The sequence below is a fragment of the Anopheles moucheti genome, chromosome 2 (assembly GCF_943734755.1).
Source record: "Anopheles moucheti chromosome 2, idAnoMoucSN_F20_07, whole genome shotgun sequence".
In the NCBI taxonomy this organism is placed as follows: Eukaryota; Metazoa; Arthropoda; class Insecta; order Diptera; family Culicidae; genus Anopheles; species Anopheles moucheti.
The window spans coordinates 29,628,918-29,651,099 of record NC_069140.1 but is presented as its reverse complement, the minus strand read 5'-3'; the positions used below and the strand labels follow the sequence as shown (position 1 = coordinate 29,651,099).

General features: G+C 48.0%; 6 protein-coding genes across 7 annotated transcripts; 3 read left to right on the top strand and 3 right to left on the bottom strand.

The window, feature by feature from the left end:
- The first annotated feature begins 525 nt into the window (after positions 1 to 525).
- Positions 526 to 5,695, top strand: LOC128297598 (E3 ubiquitin-protein ligase Iruka). 2 transcript variants are annotated; one of them, XM_053033274.1, is made up of 6 exons: positions 526 to 681; positions 747 to 1,017; positions 1,092 to 1,232; positions 1,303 to 1,929; positions 2,007 to 2,229; positions 2,318 to 5,695. In XM_053033274.1, the coding sequence occupies exons 2-6, from the start codon at positions 931 to 933 to the stop codon at positions 2,614 to 2,616; spliced, it is 1,377 nt and encodes a 458-aa protein (XP_052889234.1). In that variant the 5' UTR covers positions 526 to 681; positions 747 to 930; the 3' UTR covers positions 2,617 to 5,695. The 2 variants fall into 2 exon arrangements, with proteins under 2 accessions (XP_052889234.1, XP_052889233.1); XM_053033273.1 differs by having other exon boundaries at positions 1,300 to 1,929.
- A 961-nt stretch (positions 5,696 to 6,656) lies between these two features.
- Positions 6,657 to 9,020, bottom strand: LOC128309475 (T-complex protein 1 subunit gamma). The gene is made up of 3 exons (XM_053045875.1): positions 8,910 to 9,020; positions 8,785 to 8,846; positions 6,657 to 8,661 (listed from the first exon to the last, which is right to left on the bottom strand). Exons 1-3 carry the CDS (start codon positions 8,941 to 8,943, stop codon positions 7,111 to 7,113), a joined length of 1,647 nt encoding a protein of 548 aa, XP_052901835.1. The 5' UTR covers positions 8,944 to 9,020; the 3' UTR covers positions 6,657 to 7,110.
- Positions 9,021 to 9,462: 442 nt separating this feature from the next.
- LOC128307372 (DNA topoisomerase 2-binding protein 1-A) lies at positions 9,463 to 14,746 on the top strand. The gene is made up of 4 exons (XM_053045178.1): positions 9,463 to 9,700; positions 9,767 to 13,550; positions 13,645 to 14,054; positions 14,126 to 14,746. The coding sequence occupies exons 1-4, from the start codon at positions 9,590 to 9,592 to the stop codon at positions 14,549 to 14,551; spliced, it is 4,731 nt and encodes a 1,576-aa protein (XP_052901138.1). The 5' UTR covers positions 9,463 to 9,589; the 3' UTR covers positions 14,552 to 14,746.
- Positions 14,747 to 15,018: 272 nt separating this feature from the next.
- LOC128299536 (probable methylcrotonoyl-CoA carboxylase beta chain, mitochondrial) lies at positions 15,019 to 16,160 on the bottom strand. Its single transcript, XM_053035534.1, has 2 exons — positions 16,144 to 16,160; positions 15,019 to 15,982 (listed from the first exon to the last, which is right to left on the bottom strand). Exons 1-2 carry the CDS (start codon positions 16,158 to 16,160, stop codon positions 15,019 to 15,021), a joined length of 981 nt encoding a protein of 326 aa, XP_052891494.1.
- Positions 16,093 to 18,286, bottom strand: LOC128296696 (probable methylcrotonoyl-CoA carboxylase beta chain, mitochondrial). Its single transcript, XM_053032161.1, has 2 exons — positions 18,032 to 18,286; positions 16,093 to 17,959 (listed from the first exon to the last, which is right to left on the bottom strand). The coding sequence occupies exons 1-2, from the start codon at positions 18,182 to 18,184 to the stop codon at positions 16,343 to 16,345; spliced, it is 1,770 nt and encodes a 589-aa protein (XP_052888121.1). The 5' UTR covers positions 18,185 to 18,286; the 3' UTR covers positions 16,093 to 16,342.
- An 871-nt stretch (positions 18,287 to 19,157) lies between these two features.
- LOC128297274 (lysophospholipase-like protein 1) lies at positions 19,158 to 20,910 on the top strand. The gene is made up of 2 exons (XM_053032889.1): positions 19,158 to 19,386; positions 19,523 to 20,910. Exons 1-2 carry the CDS (start codon positions 19,311 to 19,313, stop codon positions 20,209 to 20,211), a joined length of 765 nt encoding a protein of 254 aa, XP_052888849.1. The 5' UTR covers positions 19,158 to 19,310; the 3' UTR covers positions 20,212 to 20,910.
- The last annotated feature ends 1,272 nt before the right edge of the window (positions 20,911 to 22,182 follow it).

Genomic DNA, 22,182 nt, shown 5'->3' with positions numbered 1-22,182 from the left:
AGACAATTTCTATTCAATCTCGAAATTATGATTGTTTAATTGTGGCTAGGCTTTAAGTTGCTGAGTTTATCTCAACATATCTACGCGATTCATCTTTTCCTCGAACTCGTCTTTTCTCAACGGATGATAAGATGCAGTGAGCTGTCGTAGCTATTGTTACAGCATGGATATTCAATAATTTGTTCCATCTACACCTTAGGAAGAGCACTGTAATAGAGTTAATTTTGTATTTCATAACTTGTGAGAAATATTGGCAAACGTGTGGTTGCAATCACGAATTCAAATTCAAGGTCACGCTTGGTTGCGCATCCATCGGCGAACTGAACCCCCTGCTATAACCGCACCTTGACAGTGGAACCATTCTGACAATTCTGTATTTGTCATAGATATCACTTGCTCTTTTTTCTTCGTAGAAAATTCCTAAAATTTACACGACAATTTGTCCATTTTCTGAGGTAATTCTACACGCAGGAAGTGAAACGCGTTCCTTTGCCTAGTGTGAACAGCGCTCGAATGCGCTTATCATAAGCAGGATGACGAAATAGTTCTCTCGAGCGACACATTCGTGATCGAACGAAATCTGGGGTAGGCAAGTAGCGAAACATTTCTCCCATCGTTGGGCTGCTGTGGTTGCTTCCGATTTGGCAAGTGACCGGAATCGATTCTGCCAGCAAACAAGCGGTAGGCATGAAGTAAACTCGTCCCATTTGTAATAAGAGCGTGATTGAATCGTCTCTTTTTTGTAGTATCCTATATTTGGTTTGTGATTTTACGCATTGGTTTCGGTGTGGGCGGAAGGAACTTTCCACGGAGCAGTGTAGCAGCTGGGCTGTTCTGAAAGAATACTGTTTCCGTGACGACGTCGTTAGAAAAAAACAACGAAGGATCAGTGTGCAAGAGTGTCTGTACAGTGACCGGTTTGTTGGAACGATGGAAGCTTTGGTAGAGAATGCGGCGGCCCCGCCTTCCCGCTTCTACTGTCACTCGTGCGCCATCGAAATCGATCGTGTCTCATCGGTAAGAGCTGAGGGTCTGTCTAGGTAATACGTATGGTCAACAGCAATGCAATTTTCTTGCTCAAAATGCCACAGGAATTCACATGCCCACACTGTCTGGAAGGATTCATTGAAGAGCTTCCGGCAGCGGAACGGGGCGGAGCAGCTGGATCAGCAGCAGGACAAGATACAGAACAACCATCAAGCGATTACGACAATCCGCAGTTTAGCAATGAGGTATGCAAAAGTGTTGTTTGTATATTGAAATATATTTGTAACGTTTGTTTGTTCTTTCCCCTGCCAGCAGGCAATAAGATTAGCCGGAGAAATTTTTACAAACTCTATTTTGTCGCCGTTCTTTCGTCGTTCTGACGGCCAGGATGGTGAATCGGCGAGCGGAGCTGGTGCGGGAGGTGGTGAACCTGCTATGTTTATAGACGACATTCCTATGGATGGTAGCAGTGGTCCGTCGTCTGGTGTTCCGCTTGCATCGGGAACAGCTGGTGGCGAAATGGGCGATGGCGCAGCAGGAAGCAGTAGTGCGGGTAGTGGTGATACTCGTCCATCCATGCGTTACACCGGTAGACGGGGTAGTCGTAGACGAGGGGTTCAAAACATAAACCACGTAGATCAAATTCTGCGCGAAATTCTGATATCGGTGTCGGGCGGTGCATCTGGTGCCGGTGCCAGTGGCCCGATGTTCTTTATGGGCAATCCGGGAGACTATGCTTGGGGACGCGAAGGCATCGACACCATCGTTACACAGCTGCTCAACCAAATGGACAATACGGGTCCGCCTCCGCTGGAAAAGGAGCGAATCGCGCAGATACCGACCGTCACCATCAACGAGGAACAGGTGGAAAAGAAGCTACAGTGTTCGGTTTGCTTTGAAGATTTTGTTGTTGGCGAATCGGTCCGAAAATTACCTTGTTTGGTAAGCCCAAAACCTCCACAGTCGTACGCGGTTATGATTCTGGCAGTAATTACACTTTGGCTTCTCTGTCTTTGCAGCACGTTTATCACGATCCATGCATCATTCCGTGGTTGGAACTACACGGTACGTGTCCTATCTGTCGAAATAGTCTTACACCGGAAGATTCACATGGTGGCGCGCAATCACAGTCGCAGGACAGCGCCCAATCACACAGTGATAGTTCGCAGCCACATCAGCAAGCATCGCAGCCGCAGTCCGACTCGGGGCGGCAGAATTCCAATTTTCTAACCTTCACAATACGTATGTCGCCCAAAACCCAACTTCCAATGTCGTCGATCCAGCAGCGCACCGTACGCAGCGGATAAGTTCTTCACACAACCATTCATAGATGATCTGCTTCCTACCCTTTCAGGGCCTGCGATGACAAATCTGCTGTTCGAGATGGCGCAACCTCTGGCGGCTACTGCATCATCCGTATCATCTAGTCTACCACCAACGGCTTCCGGCAGTGGTGCCAATTCCGGTGCTGGTACCGGAACCACCACCAACGGTGATGTATCTACCACCAGTCGCAACAATACAGGCGTGGGCGGTGCATCAACCAGTGGCGGTTCAAACGGTTCGCAACCGAGCAACAGCCAGCGGGACGAAGACGGTACCATTGATTACACGCTAGAGTTAGATTAACCAAAAAGTCCTCGCCGCAAACACAACACACATACACACAAACAGACACGCGCCCATGCGCATAATCTTTCCCGAAGGGAGCTGTTGCTTTAGGAACGATTTTCCGTGAGGTAAGGGAGTATAGAAACACGCGAGGCGCGAAGATGATGAGGAAGAATTTTGTTACTTAAACTTTGCTGTCCTGAGGTCTGATCTGTGTAACGAGACGTATTTGGTGCTCACCGGGAACTGCTGTATACATTTCTTTCAGTTCCTTCTGTTTAGGCGAAGGCGGAGAATTAATATTTACCTTTTTAGCAACCTCAACATTCAATTCTACCATGGTCTAGAATTATGCACAATGTCTGTTGAAATAACCGTTTTCTGAGGTGAAAACTTGTTGGAATGCAACACTTGACCCACTTTCAAGTGTAGGATAGGATAGTTTTCCTGTACGCGGGACTGACTCTTCTCAAAGGTCAAGGAGAGATAAAAATGGTACCCCTTCCGAGGTTGTAGTACCACCAGGCTGTAGTAGTAGTACCAGGAAGAGAGAGAAGTGTTAAAATATGTATTATAAGTTCTTTTTTAGACTGTTGCATTGGTTTGCTTGCGTGTTGTGTTCCAATTTTTGCTCTAAGTTTTGAAAGGTAACTGAACCACACGGGTGTTAGTAGGACAAGAAGGCCGTCAAGAGAATCAGAAAATAGAAGAAGTGTGAAGAAGGCTAGAATTCTTCTTCACACTAGCCTCCAAAGTGTACAGAAGTGTCTCTAGCTGGTGGTTGAGCCGCCAATGGGTTAGGTTTACGTAGATCTCCCTGATGTTTGGATGTCGTTTGGACGGATTTTTGGCTGGCAGGAACGACTCGGTTACGGACTTGACGAATTAGACGCTGAACCTCTTGATATGGTGTCATCTGCTCCGGTGACGTGGTACTGAAATGCCCACTTGCATACCCACATTGCGTGAGGCTGGACTGTGGATGGACTCCTGGGGAGCGATGCTACAAATCCTGTACGGAATGGGCCTCTCCGTTGCCCAAACTCATGCTCGCAAAAAGCAATCGAGATAGACACTATGTAAGACCGTAACATTGCTCACAAAGTGCGAAAAGTGATTAGAACTTTGTCACCTAATGTTCTACAGCTTGTGGACTATAGAAGACCTCACTTAATTGAGCGTTGTATCGGTACGGTACCATAGGGGGAGCGACCCCTCACACTAGCCGATTTGACTTAAATTGCTTCCATCGAGGCTGCCAATAACCTCGAACATGTTGGTAGCCTGTTGGAACTGTCCGTACCTGGATTCAAAGCCGGAAATACACTTTCAAGCTAAAGGGTAAGGGGTATCATCGGGATCCTCCCGATGCAGTCCTCTAGATAAACTGTATGAAAGCCTGTATGTAGACCTAGGAGTTTCGCGTACGATTTGGTCCAACTTTGCTTTAATTCACTACATGCTTTATGTGCATCAAGTTAACAACTTATGTTAACTTATGTGTTAACAACAGGACAGTGAGTGTGGGTTAGGTAAGGAACACCACCACAAGGACTTTCATTCTATATAACGGTTTGGGGGAAGTAAGAAAGCGAAGAGAGCCGGAAATCCGTGTTGGCAGTTCCCTTTTCTTTTATTTTTTCTTTCTTCTCCGCATCATGTTAGCAATATCGTTTTATGCCTGTTATCTAATTTTACTTAGCGGTTGCCATTTAATGCGCTCATTGGGTGAAAAAGCAGTAAAGCGAATGAGCGTTGTGCTGCTGCATAAAGATAGCAACGATATTTTCTCCGTTCGGTTAATAAAACAGTAATTGATTTTCTTTAACAAAGCAGATGGCCAACGGCTTCAATCGGGGCAGGTTTTTGAAATGCAATCCGGTGGCATACCGGAAAGAATGTGTTCAACTGTGGGCTGTGGGAAGAATGTGTGTGTGTGTGCTGTGTGTTAATAGGTTTGTGTGTTTAAGAAGCAAAGCAAACAGGCTTAGTTACCCCCTGCGGAACAGGTATCATACGGTAACAGCAAGCAATGCGCTGCCGCTTTATCGCTAGTTGCGTCACAATTCATTCCTGTGATTTGGCTTCTCTTCTGCCATTCGTACACGAATTGGCAGTGCGTGTGTTGGATGAGCGAACAGATGTGTACAGCAGGACGTATTCAGGAGCAAGGAATAAAAATATAAATAAAGGGAGGGAAAATAAGAAGAGACCCAACAAAACAGATCGCTTTGCAAAAGCACAATACGAAGGACTGAATTGATGAACGGTTGAGGTGGAGGGGAATGTGGAAAGGCGAAGTACGGAAAAGGGGACTACAATTATTATTTCCTATTAGCGAAGTGTCCCCTTTTCGGTTGTCAACGTAATAAACGCACGGTTAGTTTCGAAATGGAGCCAAATCGCCATATTATCAGTAAACTACAATAGAAACCACAATCCAGAAGGAAACATTCAATACAGCGTGTCGAATGGCACGCTTATTCGTGCGAAATGGCAACTGTAGCATGTGAAACGTTTTCTGGACAAAGTAAAGCTTTAGTTTTGTCTACGACTGCAATCAATTGGCACAAAACAATTTTGGTATAAAATTTTGAAACGAAAAACGGAAGTTACTACCATCGGATGAAAATGCCCTAATCTCCTAATATCGCCATTCCCCCATGTCTGCCCATACTGTGTATATCGTTTTGCACAGAACAATTCCTCATACCGGCAAATGTAACTAAACGGACGATAACATGGACTTGATTTTACAGTATAAAATAACCTAAATGCTCTAGTAAACGATTTTAATCTTCTGTTCTCTGCCTCTATTGTAATGTGGACGAATGTAAAGGGTTTAGGTTTGTCCCCGTGTTCGGCGTCCTACGGCATTCAAAGACAGTTAACTCAGTCATAATAAATGGCCTCTGATACGGATGCAGCGCGCTCGTTCGATCGGACTGCGTTTTAAAAGGGGTCACTATCGCTCTAAAGAAAGACAACAGATTGCATGGTGTTAATTAGACAGCTCTTATAACGATAATTTCACATTTAAGTAACACTACATTGATATGATTATGAATTATTATTATTATTGATGCGTTGAAAATAAAGAAGAGAAGGAAAACAAAAGTTGTTGTGTTTGTATGGAATTTCGTATCAGCTGACGGGGTGTGTGAGAGAGCTGAAGGATTCTTGTTTTGTTGTCTATTTCATTTACACTAGCGATCATTTTCAAGTATTTGATAGTGTGGGATAATGATAACACTGATGTAGTGGGAGATCGTCTGTCACGCTCAATGATAACATGCGAGAGCGGAACAGCTGTGATGGAGGGGAATTAATGTTATCTCTTGGTTTGGATGCTCTCTTGGTAGCGCAAATCTGAAAACGGCTCGTTTCTATGGGATTTCGTATCACGCTCAATGATATCATGCGAGAGCGGAACAGCTGTGTGCACGCTGGAGGGGAATTAATGTTACCTCTTGGTTTGGATGCTCTCTTGGTATCAGGAATCGGAAAACGGCTCGTTTCTATGGGATTTCGAATCCGCTGACGGGGAGTGTGAGAAATATGAAGGTTTCTTGTTTTGCTGTCCATCTCATTTAGAATGTTTCTGCTTCTATGTCCAATGGACTAAGTTCTTTTAGGAAAAAATCTCCATTGTTCCGGGCATCAATATATCACTTTTTTGTACGGGTAAGTAAGACAGCCAAAGACACAATTAATTAAATACGTTCGAAAAAAGCATCCGGAATCATCAGAATTGCTTATATTACTTCATCCACGGATACACTGCAACATTTTGCTTCAATCGATAGGGATTCCAACGCATTAATAGAATGGATGATCTGGAGCTAGGGCACAGGTCTTAGCCATCAGGAGACCAGCGACAAAAAGAGTGGTTTCTCGTACATTTTATGCGCAGAAAGTCCACCCTCGGAACTAAGGCTCGTGTGTCCAGAAGTCACCGGACAAACTGGAATCAATGGAGAAAAACGTAAACGATCACGTAAGATCAACTGCTTTTTTCTTTCACAATGAACGGAAAATATTTTTCAAGAACCTGTTTTTAATGAATATTTTATTTTACGACGTGCTACATCATACCCGATCGCAATATGTGCTCCTCAAAGGATAAGTAATCATATATGTATGAGGATTCCCCTGTGATCGTCAACATCGATCGCGACCGTACTTGTTAGGCAAACAATGGTAATATAAAGACGAACCAGGAAAGGATGACGGTGACGTTATACGAAGGGACAAAATGAAAGAACGATGCGTGCGTGTGCTAAAGATGTTTGGTTGTGTGTTAAATGTTAGGCATTGACAAAAAATGCAACAGGCCACAGACCTGGAACGTGTAAGGTTGTATAGTACGGGGCGTTTAAGAACAAGCAAAACACCACCAACTGTCCGCGCGTAGCGTAGATCCGCATCGCTCAATACTAAAAAAAAGGCTTGGTGAAGGAAATTAAGCGAGTGGAACATTAGAGTGGCCACGAAACAACACGCGACCACTGTTTACTCTCCTCCCATACCGGCGGCAGCAGCAGCTGGCGAAGGGCCGGAGCCATCGTCACTCTTCTTCTTCGATCCGGACACAATGTCATCGATGCGCAGCAAAAGAATTGCCGTCTCAACGGCCGTCTTGTACACCTGCAACTTCACCGACAACGGTTCCCAGATGTTTTTCTCCTTCATGTCCACCAGCTGCCCAGTTTCACCATCAATTCCCCAAGTGCAAGGGCCTTCGGTGGCCGGGTGTGATGCGTGTTTCGCTCGCAGTGCAGTCAGTGTACGGATCGTATTACCACCACAGTTTTGGGTTAGTGTACGGGGGATGATTTCCAGGGCCTGAGCAACGGCGCGGTACGGTCCCTGGATCTGTTTGTTGGTCAGGGCCTGCGAGACGGCCATCTCTACTGCACCTCCACCGGGCAGCAGCTTTGGATCGAGCATCAAGTTGCGTGCGACGTGCAGCGCATCCTGCAGATTGCGTTCCGTCTCGTTCAGCACGTCCTTGGACGCACCACGGAGCAGAATCGTGCACGCCTTCGGATCCTCACACTCCGTCACGAAACAGAAGTACTCGTCGCCCATCTTCTTGATCTCGAACAGTCCGGCCCCAGTGCCGACGTCCTTCTCCGTCAATTCTTCCGTGCGGTTCACGATCGTTGCACCGCAGGCACGAGCCAGCCGATTGTTGTCCGTTTTGCGCAGTCGCCGAATAGCCGTAATGCCCGCCTTCATCAGGAAGTGTTGTGCCAGGTCGGAAACACCCTTCTCCGTGAACACTACATCCGGTTTCACGGCAATAATCTCCTCGCAAAGACGGGACACGTGCTCCTCCTCGATCTGTAGCAGCTTCGTAAAGTCCTGATCGCCTATAATTTCCACGTTCGTCTGGCTTTCACCCTTCTTGTACTCCAGCGGGCAATCCAACAGAACGATACGTGGCTTCTCGATGTACCGGCGCATCTTCGGATGCGTCACATCCTTGTTCAGCATGATTCCACGCAGCACGCACGAGTCATCAATCGATCCGCCCGGGATTTTCTCTACCTTGGCGTACTTTTTGATGTCAATTTCCGTGCGCCCGTTCTCCGTCAGTGTCACCGTCTCGACCGCATCCAGAGCAATACGCACCGCCAAATCCGACCAGCGCCCGACGAACTTTGTGCCAACGCAAGACTTTACCACCTCCGACAACCGCTTCTTGTCGCTGCGGTCCAGCTCAATGCTGACCTCTTCCTGCAGGATGCGCACCATGTCCTCGAGCGCCTCCCGGTACGCCCGAATGATGACCGTCGGGTGAATCTGCTGCTGAAGGAACTGTTCGGCCACTGACAGCATCTCACCGGCCAACACAATTACGGACGTGGTACCGTCACCAACCTCCTCGTCCTGCGTGCGAGCAATTTCGATCATGCTCTTGGCCGCCGGATGTTGCACGGTGATTTCACGTAGGATGGCATTACCATCGTTTGTCATCACGATGCCTCCCATCGGATCCATCAGCATTTTCATCATGGCTTGTGGGCCCAGGCATGTGCGGATGAGGTCAGCTATGGTCTACGGAAGGATACCAAAAACACCCACACACAAACGCAATTAATTCAAACTCGTGGTTAACCCCATGTGTGCACCTCACACACGGGTGAGTACACACACGCATCCACACACACAGTGACTCACTTTGCCGGCATTGATGTTCTCCAACTGCACCTTTCGGCCGCTCTCTCGCTTCGTATTTTTGCCTGCAATGGTACCAACAATCATTTTCTCGATCGTTCACACGATAAACGGCACGATTTACTTACTGAGAATCAGAATTGGCTGTTGTGGGGCGTACATTTTGAGCTGTTGGAAATTTGCCGTACAGAAATCACGTTATTTCCACTAAATGAAATGCTGCTACAAAGAGATCTACGAAACAAATGTCAAGCGGGATCATGTTTTAACGAAAATGTCAAAATTGTTCTTTTTGACGAAACTGTCCTTTGACAGGATCACCCAGTCACCAAATCAAGCAGTCATCTGTAATTTATCCAATTGCTCCAATTTTTACAATACATGTTAAACAATACAAACATGTTAAATTTATATTTAATCCCATTTGTATGTAAATATTTTATTAAATACCGATTTTAACGCAAAATCAACGTGTTTTTGAAGGAAAGCAAGTTGTGCTAAAATCTGACAGTACTAAAATGTGAAGTCCAATTTCCCCCCAAAAACGGTCAAATGACAATTCAAATGCAGAATCTGTTTAGCGGTGCTTAAATCGGGAGAATTTTGCCGTAGCTTGCTGTTGTGCTGAAATATTTGTATTTAACCCTAGTCTTCCTGGTTTTAGTTCGTGCAATACTGTGTTTTCGCCCGTAAACGAACAGTAGACAACTCTTTTTCCACCTGTGATTTCCGAAAGAGATGCACCAAGCTGCACAACAGTAAACAAGAGCACACAGTATCGTCGTATAAATAACTTACGGAACGCAACATGAATAGTCAGCTGTTGGCGGATCAGCAATTGGCCAAGCTGTATTTTGTACTGCGTGCAGGACACAGTTCGAACGAAAATGCCTCTGAAGATATGAAAATGGCTTACTCGGTAAGAAATTGACGGCAACCAGAATTGGAACTGCTCCGAGCTTACTTCTCCGTCTTCCTTTTCTAGACCGCACGGGAACACAACGACAACGAGGAGCTGCAGGGTTGGATCACCGAGGAAGAGTGCCTCAAGATGGATGAAGAGTCACTTACCAAGCGGCACGTGTTTGTGTTTGAGAAGTTCACCGGAACCGCATTCGAACATGCTCGCAAATCGCCTTCGACCGTAATCGGGCCGCGGTGTCTCATCAGTTGCTTCATGGACAATGAAACGATTCCGCTCGGCGTACATCCCGTGTATACGACAGCGATGCGAAATCTAACCGTCTGTAGCTCTGGGTTAAAGGCGAAGGACAAGTCCCTCGTCAGCCAGCTGTTGTATCATATGGGCGGATACTATTTGGACGTGCTGAATGCAAGCTGTACGCACCTTGTGTCCTCCACCGTCAAATCGGTAAAGTATGAGAAGGCGGCCGAATGCAAACTACCCATAATGCATCCAGACTGGGTGAGTGCGGTATGGGAGGAAAGTCAGCGGCGTGATCTTCACGCTACGGAACCCAGCATCATCGAGCAGTACCGTTTGCCGGTGTTCTACGCACTAACGATCACTTCGACCGGTCTGACCGCTGCGAGAAAGAACGAAATCAAAGCGTTGATCGAATCCAACGGAGGAAACTACGTGGGTTCGTTCAAGTCAGAAACAACAGACATATTGATCCTGGAAAAAACGGGCACCGAGTCGGCGAAGTTTCGAGGCGCCGTACGATGCAACAAGGAATGTCTCACACCCGAATGGGTCGTGGACAGCGCTGCCAGCGGCTACGTGCTGCCAGTTCGAGAGTATGAAGTGAAAAGCCTGAAAGCTTCTACACCTACGAAAGGGGACGAACCGGCGGTTAGTTCTGGTAATGTGGGCATTCGCATGTCCGGTGGTCAATTTAATCCCGATTGTACCCAACTATCGGAGATTTCACATGCGAATTTTTCCTCACGCAATGAAACCATCAACGAAAGCATAATTAGCGCAGGGGATGGGATTCTCTCCAGCGGAACGGTCGTTACTCGTCTCTGTGGAGCTCAAAGGTACCGGGAGGTACTTGCCCGAATGACGGTACAGCAAGCCAAGAAGGCCGGCCATGTGCTGGACGGTTGCAACGTTTTTCTGAGCGGTTTCACCGGGGATGAAAAGGAGAAATTGAACAAAATCCTTAACTCGGTCGGTGCCGTACGGTACGACGAGATATCGAGCACCATTAGCCACGTGATTGTCGGTGAGCAGCACGTGTCCGAGCTCGCAAAGTTCCGTGATTCTACAGCCCATCTGCTCACGGTCGAATGGTTAGCGAAATCAATCGAGTTGCGCCAACTGGCACCGGAAGAAGCGAGTGAATATGCGTTCCAACCGTCCGGCAAAGGGATTGTGGATCGTGCACCGGAACCGCCGTCACCGTCGAGCAAGAAAAATCTCCAGCGCATGAACAGTAGCGTTTTTAAGCGACCGGATGTACCAAAGTTCCGGCTGGAAGATGCGACACCTGCACCCGGCCCTAGTAAAGCACCGCCGGCACCAAAACAACCGAGCGAAGTGGACTCCATTATGCTGCAGTACATGGAGAAAAATACGGCCGAAAGACTGCCGGTGTCTTCGGGAACGGCGGTTGAATCGAAACCATCTCCAGGTCCTGGCTCTATCACCAGCGGTGTGAGCCAGATGGATTCGGAGCTGGAATCGCAGTTTTCGGAATTCATGCTGGGCAAAACATTGTTCGTGTTTGGCTTTTCGGAAGAGGACGCCGTGCAGATATTGTCCGATTGTAAGGAATGCGGTGGAACGATTGTTGACGAAAGCTATACCGATGAGGTCGACTATATCGTACTGCCAACGTCGTGCATCGGAACGCCGGACTTTGCCGTGCGCGGCCGACTCACCGTAAACTGTATTTGGCTTGAAACTTCGATACAGAATGGCCAATGCTGCCCGATGGAGTACTACTATGAGCCCATCATTTACGGCGAAGATGATCCCACTCCGTTGGAAGGAGAAACAGTCGTTATAAGCTCATACTCCGGACCAGAACGTGATTTTCTAAACGCGATGGGCAAGGTGCTGGGAGCCTGCGTGCAGGAACGATTTGTGCGGAAGGCGGCCCCGCTGTTGGTGTGCAAGGAAGCAAGTGGTGCCAAATACAATGCCGCCATTCAGTGGGACTTGACGGTGGTACGTGCGGAATGGCTGAGGGAGTGCTTCCGGCTGAGGAGTCGTGTAGCGGAAAATACGTACTTGGTCGGAGATGCGATCTGTTCTGCTAAGAACATTCCCGTAGGAGCTGTTGGCGGATGCCTTCCCACGACGTCCACCGATGATGTAGATATTGATTCAGTACGTGAAGATGCACACGCGCCGCCCAGAATGGACGAGGCAAAGGATGAAGAACCCTCCATGCTTCCGCAGGCCTCATCAACGATGAAACCACTGGCAAAGCCGACGAAAGGTGGTGACTTTCAGTACATCACACGGCAGCAAGCGCGCGACGAAACGGAACTACAGTACGGGTTTAAGCGCCTAACCACGCCACAGCTTAGAAAAATGACCAACGACGAACGAATGGTGTACTCGCAGGAGATGGATCAGTACGAGGATCTGATCAAGGCACAGCGTGCCCAAAGGAAACCTTTCGATCCGAACGAAGGCACCGTCGTACCAGGGGTGATGGAATCTCCTGCTGGGGATGTGTTGCGGACACGGCGTTTTACCGCCATAAGCGAGGAGGAAGGCAGAGGATCGTCCGCCTCACGATCGCCAATTACTCCGGTCGGCGGTTCGAGAGCGAGCAGTACTAACATCACTCCGGTTGCTGGTGAATACGAAGCTATGAGCGTAACGCAGCGTGTGATGGAATTTGACACACCGATCCGAACCACGCTGTACAAGGTGCTAAAGGATGCGGAAGAAGCGGATAGCAAAATCACACCCCGAACGCGTCGCGTAAAGGAACTGTTGGCTACACCGCAAGCTGGCCCTGCGACGGTAATGGGTGATGGGCACATCCGTACACCGACGCTACCTGAATGCATGACGAAACCCGTCACGCCGTATGGCTTCCGACCGGACGCTAGTCCCGACAATCATGCATATCATAAGCGCAAACTACAGCACTGGGATCGCTACTATAAATCGTCTACCAGTGCTACAGCTGAAGGAGCATCTGGCCCATCGGACCAGGCTCCGGTTGAAACGGCGTCCCAAAAAGCACGCCGGTTAAGCACACCGATCAGTGAGATCAAGCGTCGATTCTACGTGGAAAAGTTTGGCGATGAGTACGCGAACCATATACAATCGAAATGTACCACGGTACCGCGCCGGATGCAGGATTTAAACCGTTCCGGAGAAGAATCTGACCCGGAGGAAGAAATTGCCAGTACGGCTCCACAACCACGAGGGAAAGATGCTTCACCTGCTGTTATTACGAGAAGCGTCCCGGCGGCCGGATCTCACCATTCGGCTGACTCATCGTCCACTTCCCTCTCGAGAGGATCACTCGAACGGAGCAACACTAGTGCCGAAAAGCGTTCGCGCTCTGAACTGGAGGAGCTGGATGGGGAAGACAATTTGGACGAAAGCGATGAAAAGTACGGTTGTCCTGTCGGAGTGCGACACGAATCCGAACAGCAGCAACCAGCCATGAAGAAACGTTTGCTCAATGAGGGCCAGGGTGAAGAAAAGGTGCAGCGGTTTAGCGATGTGATTGCGGCCGCTAAAGAATCGGCAAAGAAAAAGGGAAAGTTCCAACTGCAGCCCGATACGGAAATTCCGCCAGAACACTACACCGAGATGGATTATGATTCGGGTGGGTAGATAGGCTTTAAGATTGCACCGACGTTTCGTTACCACTGTTCCCATGGTCGCGCGTGTTATGCGTTGGCATGTTTATTGTTTTACAGAAATTAATGTTGGCGGTGTGGTGTGGCGTGAGCGTGACATTGAAAATATTCAAGCGAATGAAGGGACGAAAACACCCAAGGGGAAACTGGGCGATACGAGTCGGGATAAGAGCATCGGGCAGGAAAGTTCGACTAAGTGTGCCCCCCGAAACGGTATGAAATACCGCGGTACACCCGTGTTTGCAATCTCAGGTGTGCCGGAGAACGTGCGGCTAGAGTTGGCTAGAAAGATCGAACATCTAAAAGGACAGCTGGCATCCGATCCCAACCGGTACGATCCGAACTGTACGCACATCCTGTGCGGCAAACCGAACCGGGGTGAAAAGATGCTATCCGGTATAGCAGCTGGCAAGTGGTTACTCTCTACCAAGTATCTGGACGACAGTTTTGAAGCGGGCTACTTTTTGGATGTAAGTTGTTTGGACCACAGGCACATTTGGCTTTTGTAATCGTGCATTTTCTTCACCTTTTACCTTTGCAGGAGGAGAGTTACGAATGGGGCAATCCGAAAGCTGTTGGCAAGCTGGCGGCATTAGTTTCGGCGGGTGATATGGAAACGGCGGCGGCAGCATACACGTGGCGCACGCGCATTGCAAACGATGTGGGCAAACATGACGGGGCATTTACCGGGTACCGCGTGCTGCTGGTCGTACCCAAGAAAGATCAGTTCGAACGCTTGCTGCAGTCCGGTGGTGGATATGTGCTGAACGTGGATCCACCGTTCATCAAATCGGAATGTGCCATGTCGGCGACACACTGCTTCGTGGACCGTAAGGCTAAACTGTCCAGCGAAGATCATCGAGCACTTGCGGAGGCCGGCATTGCGGTACTGTCCATCATGTACCTGAACGCGTACCTTACGTCGGTTAGTCTGCCCGATCCCAATAATTTTCAGATTCCGATCTAACGACACTGATTTCTCCCTTTTGGTTCCGATCCGTTAGTGTTGTTTCAATATCGATATTGTTCATAATATTAATCACCGCCTGGTATTTCATGTTAAGTGTTTCAAACTATTTTTTTTTGTATACTGAAAATGAGGATGTTGTCTATCTTCGAAATAAAAATGGCTATCTTCGGTAATAAATCGATAAGTTGAATACATTTCTTTGTTTACTCATTTTATCCAACATATCATTGATATTTTCAAACAAATGATCAACAATCATGATGCGGTAACGATTTTTGGATCGGAGTATCGCGTTCTTTGGTCCGTTGTGGGTTCGTTTTTTGGGATGTATTAGTTATTATTATAGGTTATTCAGTTTAATTCTTCCGGTTCTATATATTCAGTGGAAACGCAAGCTGTTGCACGAATGGGCGAGGTGGTTAAATTGGGGAGCAAATAGAAACAGTCAGCGACTATTCTGCATATTACGAGGTCGCTAGCTTTCTTTTCTGAAGTCTTGATGAACCACGAGGTAGCTGAGCTGTTGGACAGAGCACACATCCTAACAGCGGCTCGATCAGGTTCGATCCAACGATGCCGTACAAATTGGACGCCGGATAACGCGGTGGTTCCGGTTCCGAGCCAAAGGTAAGCCCATCCCGTTCCATCATTGTCACCGTGTTGCTGCCGGCAAGCTCGTCGTAGTTCGCACTTCCCGGACGGTTCAAATTCTTTACCACCTGCCGTGCAAGGTACAGGGCATGCTCATCATCCACCGCGTAATGATCGGTTACACCGGACGTACGACAGTGTAGATCCGCCCCACCTAGATCTTCCGCCGACACTACCTCCCCGGTGGCAGCCTTAACAAGCGGAGGACCTGCCAGAAAGATCGTGCCCTGCCGTTTCACGATAATACTTTCGTCGGCCATCGCTGGCACGTAGGCACCACCGGCCGTGCAGCTACCCATAACGACAGCGATCTGCGGGATACCGCGAGCTGACATATTGGCCTGATTGTAAAAAATCCTTCCGAAATGCATCTTGTCCGGGAAGACGTCGGCCTGACGGGGCAAGTTTGCGCCACCCGAATCTACCAAGTAAATACACGGAAGATTGTTCTCCTGAGCGATCTCTTGCGCGCGCAAGTGCTTTTTCACCGTGACCGGATAGTATGTGCCACCCTTCACAGTGGCATCGTTTGCCACGATCACACACTCCACACCCTGCACTCTACCGATGCCGGTTACGATGCCGGCCGAGTTGACGACATCCTTGCCGTACATCTCATGTGCGGCCAGCGTCGAAAGCTCGAGAAATGGAGAGCCAGGATCGACGAGACGGTTTATACGATCACGCGCCAGCAGCTTTCCCTTCGAGGTATAGTGGTTTTTCGCAGTGGACCAGCTGATTTTGTCTAGCTGAGATTCCTGGATACGGATTGTTGACCTGGCTATGCAAGAACGACGTGGTCAACAATGAGCGAGCTGGGACAAAACGGATCTTTCGGTGGATCGGTGTTACAGCAATAGGAAAATAGTACAAACTGAATTGCAGAGACCTAATATATTGGATATATTTGTGGAAGATAAGGCACACTTTACATTCACTCTCTTTTAGGAGACATATCCCGCCCTGACACTAGGTGCCATCTGTTGCGCACTAAAGTCGCATGGAATGCATTAAATGCAATGTTTCGCTTCTGCTAGAACTAAATGTCGAGTGTTTGTTTCGGTTTTGAGTCTTACACACTAGATAAATGCAAAACTGGTTTTCCGCCAATCTTAACGGGTCAGGGTTCGCAAAGGACTACATACGGAAGACACCGAAACGAGTTTCGCCAACCGGTTGATTCAGAGCCGCCTGCAGACTAAGCCCCAGTACGCGACGCGTATCGACCGGATCGATGATGCCATCGTCCCACAAACGGGCCGTGCTGTAGTATGGTGAACCTTCCGCTTCGAACTGTTGCACGATCGGTGCCTTGATCCGGTTGCCAATCTCCTCCGTCCATTCGCGACCCGTTCTACGGTATTGTTCCTCGGTAATCTGCGCCAGCACACCGGCCGCTTGCGAACCACCCATCACAGAAATGCGACTGTTTGGCCACATGTACAGGAATCGGGGTGAATATGCACGTCCGCACATGCCATAATTACCGGCACCGTACGACCCACCTATGATGAGCGTCAATTTTGGTACATTGGCACAGGCGACAGCCGTCACCATCTTGGCACCGTTTTTTGCGATACCACCGGCTTCCGCATCGCGTCCCACCATGAACCCGGTAATGTTCTGCAAAAAGAGCAACGGAATGCGCTTCTGCGCACACAGCTGGATGAAGTGCGCTCCCTTGAGGGCACTCTCGGAAAACAGAACCCCATTGTTGCCCACGATACCGACCAGCTGGCCATACAGTCGGGCATACCCACACACGATCGTTTCACCGTAGAACTTCTTGAACTCGGTAAAACGACTTCCGTCGACAATCCGTGCGATCACCTCCCGCACGTCAAACGTTTTCGTCAGGTTCGATCCAACGATGCCGTACAAATCGGACGCCGGATAACGCGGTGGTTCCGGTTCCGAGCCAAAGGTAAGCCCATCCCGTTCCATCATTGTCACCGTGTTGCTGCCGGCAAGCTCGTCGTAGTTCGCACTTCCGGGACGGTTCAAATTCTTTACCACCTGCCGTGCAAGGTACAGGGCATGTTCATCATCCACCGCGTAATGATCGGTTACACCGGACGTACGACAGTGTAGATCCGCCCCACCTAGATCTTCCGCCGACACTACCTCCCCGGTGGCAGCCTTAACAAGCGGAGGACCTGCCAGAAAGATCGTGCCCTGCCGTTTCACGATAATACTTTCGTCGGCCATCGCTGGCACGTAGGCACCACCGGCCGTGCAGCTACCCATAACGACAGCGATCTGCGGGATACCGCGAGCTGACATATTGGCCTGATTGTAAAAAATCCTTCCGAAATGCATCTTGTCCGGGAAGACGTCGGCCTGACGGGGCAAGTTTGCGCCACCCGAATCTACCAAGTAAATACACGGAAGATTGTTCTCCTGAGCGATCTCTTGCGCGCGCAAGTGCTTTTTCACCGTGACCGGATAGTATGTGCCACCCTTCACAGTGGCATCGTTTGCCACGATCACACACTCCACACCCTGCACTCTACCGATGCCGGTTACGATGCCGGCCGAGTTGACGACATCCTTGCCGTACATCTCGTGTGCGGCTAGCGTCGAAAGCTCGAGAAAAGGAGAGCCAGGATCGACGAGACGGTTTATACGATCACGCGCCAGCAGCTTTCCCTTCGACGTGTGCCTTTTGATTGCTTCCGATCCACCACCCGTAAGGACATCTTCGGTGACACGTTTCAGGTTACTGACCAAATCGCTCATTTGTCCATAGTTTTCCTGTAATAATGGTTTCAAAATGTTGTTTTAGTGCGAACGATGTTTCTATAAACATCGGAGACCACGCGATACCTTGAATTCTGCTGACTGGCGATTTACTTCCGTTGCTAGCACATTCGCTTCAGAAACGTGCACGGATCGGTAACATTGCGGACCGAGCACTTTAGCCACCGTTCCCTGGTGGGCTAATGTGCGGGAAAATAGAACGCGTGCCTTGGATAACATTCTAATTTCCAATGCGTCTGCGCCACAGCTTGCGAACAGGCGAGGATCGAACGAGAGATGGGGTTAGGAAAAACGACTCGATTTGCGAAAGTAAAAGTATTATGTAAACATGCGCGATTAGATTAAATAGTAATGTTTACAAAATCAGCTGTCAAACGTAAGACGTTAGATCAGGGGGCCTGCACACGTCTGCATTGTGAGCAATGTGTGGCATTGTGTTCATATGACAGATATTTGATAATACGGCGAAGGCACGAAGTTTTTTTTTAATTTATCGGATGAACGACACAGCCGTCTCTATGAGCTGAATATCGTTAAAATATCCTAAAATCACCCCTAATTAACCGGATAACTTACGGGTTAATTCAAAGTCCTGAACGAGCTGCCCAATGGCGGCCATAGTAGACTGCCCGATGACGGCCAGAGCAAACTGTTGTCCGATAGAGGGATGATCGGGCCGGTTCAGTCCGCCATGGGGCAGCCCGTTCTGCTCACCATCGTACAGCCAGTTCAGGCCGCCATCGGGTTGCCCCATCAGGCCACCATCGGAAAGCCCGTTCAGACCCCCATTGGACAGCCCGTTCCAGACAGCATCGGGGCTGCCCGGTCTGCCCGGTTCAGGGCGCCAATGGTCTGCCCGAGCAGGCCGCAATCATTCGCATTATTTGTTTAACTGGGGAAAAAACTGCAGTTACAGAAAACATTACTTGTAAGACAACTCATTTACTCGGTGGAACTTTTAAGTTTAAAGAACTGAAACGAAATTTATTGGCGTTGGGTTCTGAAAAGTTGTTATACCAGCGAAGAAAAACAGGTTTAATAGACCAACAAAAGTCAAGTTCAATATCCCATGCCTCTCGTGTGAACAATGTTAAGAAAGTTTACTAAATGAAACGTCATTATCATGCCCGTAGTTCCAACCACTGTCAAACGACTGCAGCGGTTTGTTTACTTCTCATATGCGCTACGAACCGATACGAAGTTGGTAACCAAATCGTAGCGACGTGTTTCCGTTCGAACGGTGTTTTTTTTTTAAGTTTTACCTTGATCAGTCTCGGTCCTGCTGCCAGACTATTACGTTCATCTGTGATAAGGCATTACCTCATAGATAAAACTCAGCATTGCAATGAGGCTGATAGAGAAGGTCTTTAATCCTACGGGCAAAAAGCATGCCGGAACGCTCATATTCTTCCACGGTTCTGGTAAGTGTTATGTAAAAAAACAGACGTACAGCGTACCATGAAGAATGGGGGTCGAAGGGTTAATCATGTAGCGTGATTTTAATTTCAATTGCCTAAACTAAACATGGATGGCCGGTCCGGTTTCACTCGTTTGCAGGCGATACAGGGAACGGTTTGACGGAATGGATACGATTCCTTCTGGGTCGCGATATGGAATTTCCGCACATCAAGGTTATCATACCTACGGCACCGGTACAACCGTATTCGCCGATGGGAGGCGAAAATTCGAATGTATGGTTCAACCGAAAGCGCATCGAAATGGACTGTCCCGAAATTCGAACCTCGCTGGCCTCGATATACGACACCGTCAATGAAATGGTGGTGCGCGAGATGGCCGCTGGAGTGCCATTAAATCGAATCGTTGTCGGTGGCTTCTCGATGGGTGGTGCATTGGCAATGCACACCGGTTACCATCTGAACCGAGACTTGGGTGGCGTGTTTGCCATCTCTTCATTCCTCAACACCGGCAGCATCGTGTACGATTCGCTCGGTTGTATTTCGGATGACGAAAAGCTGCCGGAACTGTTGATGATGCACGGTGAACGGGACACACTAGTGCCGCTCGAATGGGGCCAAACAACGTTCGACGAGCTGGCCAAACTTGGTGTACGGGGTCAGTTCGTGCCCCACCGGACCGCACTACACGAAATCAAGAAAGATCAACTACTGCGAGTTATTGACTTTGTGCAGAAGATCATACCGGAACCGATGGACGATGTGTTCGAACCCACGCCAAAGTCCGATACGACAAAGTCTACCAAAAGTATAAAGAAAGGAAAGCTATAATATTGTGCCCAGACAACACACACCTTAGGCAGCCCGATTTTTTTCTCGATAAGATAAAACTCTTATTTTGTTATTGTTTTGTGCGTTTATCAGCCTTGAAGTGAAGATGTGTTGAACAATGATGCTGCGAAACAAATAGAATGTCTCACGACCAACGATAAGGAAGTGTTTTGCGATTAGCGGAAATTTAGTTACTCCTGCATTACGATTTAAACAACCGGCAACCAACCGATGCACACATACGAAATTCCGAAAAAACCCACACAACATAGCGCATCTAAAAATAAGACTAAACGAATTTGTTAAACGTGATATTGGGGGTGGTTACTATTATTAGTATCCTCGTGGCAAAATGCATCGTGCAATAAACCTTTAGGTGCAAGGTAAAATAAACGTTCGGTTGTTTTTATATGACACATCACACATTCAAATGATAGGACCAATGAAGATCTTTGAAAAGGATAACAAAAATCTCAAATCCCTGCTTTATAGCTGTACAGTATGCTTGAGATAATTAAATCAAAGAAAAGTTATTAATACTGAAACCCATTCGAGCGTTTGATATCTGATGCCAAATTGTATCGCATTAAAGGATATCGGTGTATGTTGGCTGCAGAAATATTCCATAACCGGTAACAATGTAGCTCTATATTCCTAAAAATCCTACTGAACAAAACTGAACGACTCGTCCACCAGTCGTTGGACATGAAACAGTAAAGTTGTAAATCACACGCAGGAAATTATTGTGCCAAATGGGTTCTCTTTAAAATCTTTTCTCTTTCAAAAACCCTTTAAATAGGTCACCTGGGAATCTATTAGCTATTCATCCCATTCACACCTATGGGAACACAAACAAATCTATGGCTCACAAGAGCCGCCAGACAAAGCATTTCCCGCAGTGGTACATGAGCGATATTGTTTTTAAGTGATGGACATCACGCGACGCATAAATCGTGTGTTGCAACGGTACACATTACCTTGGCGACGGTCCATCCCCCAATCCTGGCCTGTCGCAGCAGTTCAAACGGGACAACTCAACGCAATACCTCAGTGCTTGAACACACATTGCCATGATGACATCGAGAAACGTTCCTGGTTCGTTGCAAGATGCACACACCACCGGTGTCGTTATTTCTTCGGAAAACGACCAAATTCAGGAACATTTTGTAGCCCGCTCCGTTGCCGTCCTGTTCGTTTCGCAGCGCGGTCTTCAACTGCGAAAGTTCCACTCATTACTGCCCTCCGGAAGTGGCGCCACTTACACGATACAGTTCTGCGATTTGGAGCGTTGGGTAAGAACAAAATTTTGAACGGACGAACAAAAATGGCCAAACAGATAGCTAATGAAGGATCTGTTTTTGCTTCAGTCACCGCATCAAAAGCTTGCATCCGTGGGTATTACACCGGACTATTGCTCTAGCACAGACACAACGGACTCAACCGGAAGCAACCGACCGGTGCAGCAGGGTAATTTGGTACGATTTGTCGATGAATCGTGCTCTACGATCAATGCAGGCAAGCGTGCTAGAAAAGACGAAGGCTGAACAAAACCAGCGACGGTTAACGAGGGATTAATGCCGGTACGGTTACGACAGATATTACAAAAGGTACGTGTTCTTAACGGCCATCATACTTTTACGTTCAAGCTCCATACAAATCCGTATTCTCGTTATACATCGTTAAACAACTTTCAGTGAGTTTGTGTATATATGCAGCATTTGTTTTAACTGGTTTCGTTCGATGAATATAGTCCTCCATAATTGGATCGATAGTGCAGTGGCATAGGACATTTTTTACCAAACTATTCTAAACCTTCACCCTTCCCATTCAAGCATACGGCAGTTACAAAACAATTCCGTCGTCGTCCTTCATTAAACGAAGAGTGGCAAAAACAATTTACGGCGTCAACGTTAACGAATTCTGCCGCACGAAAGCACGTAATTAATGAGCTGCTTTATTGCACCTGCTAGA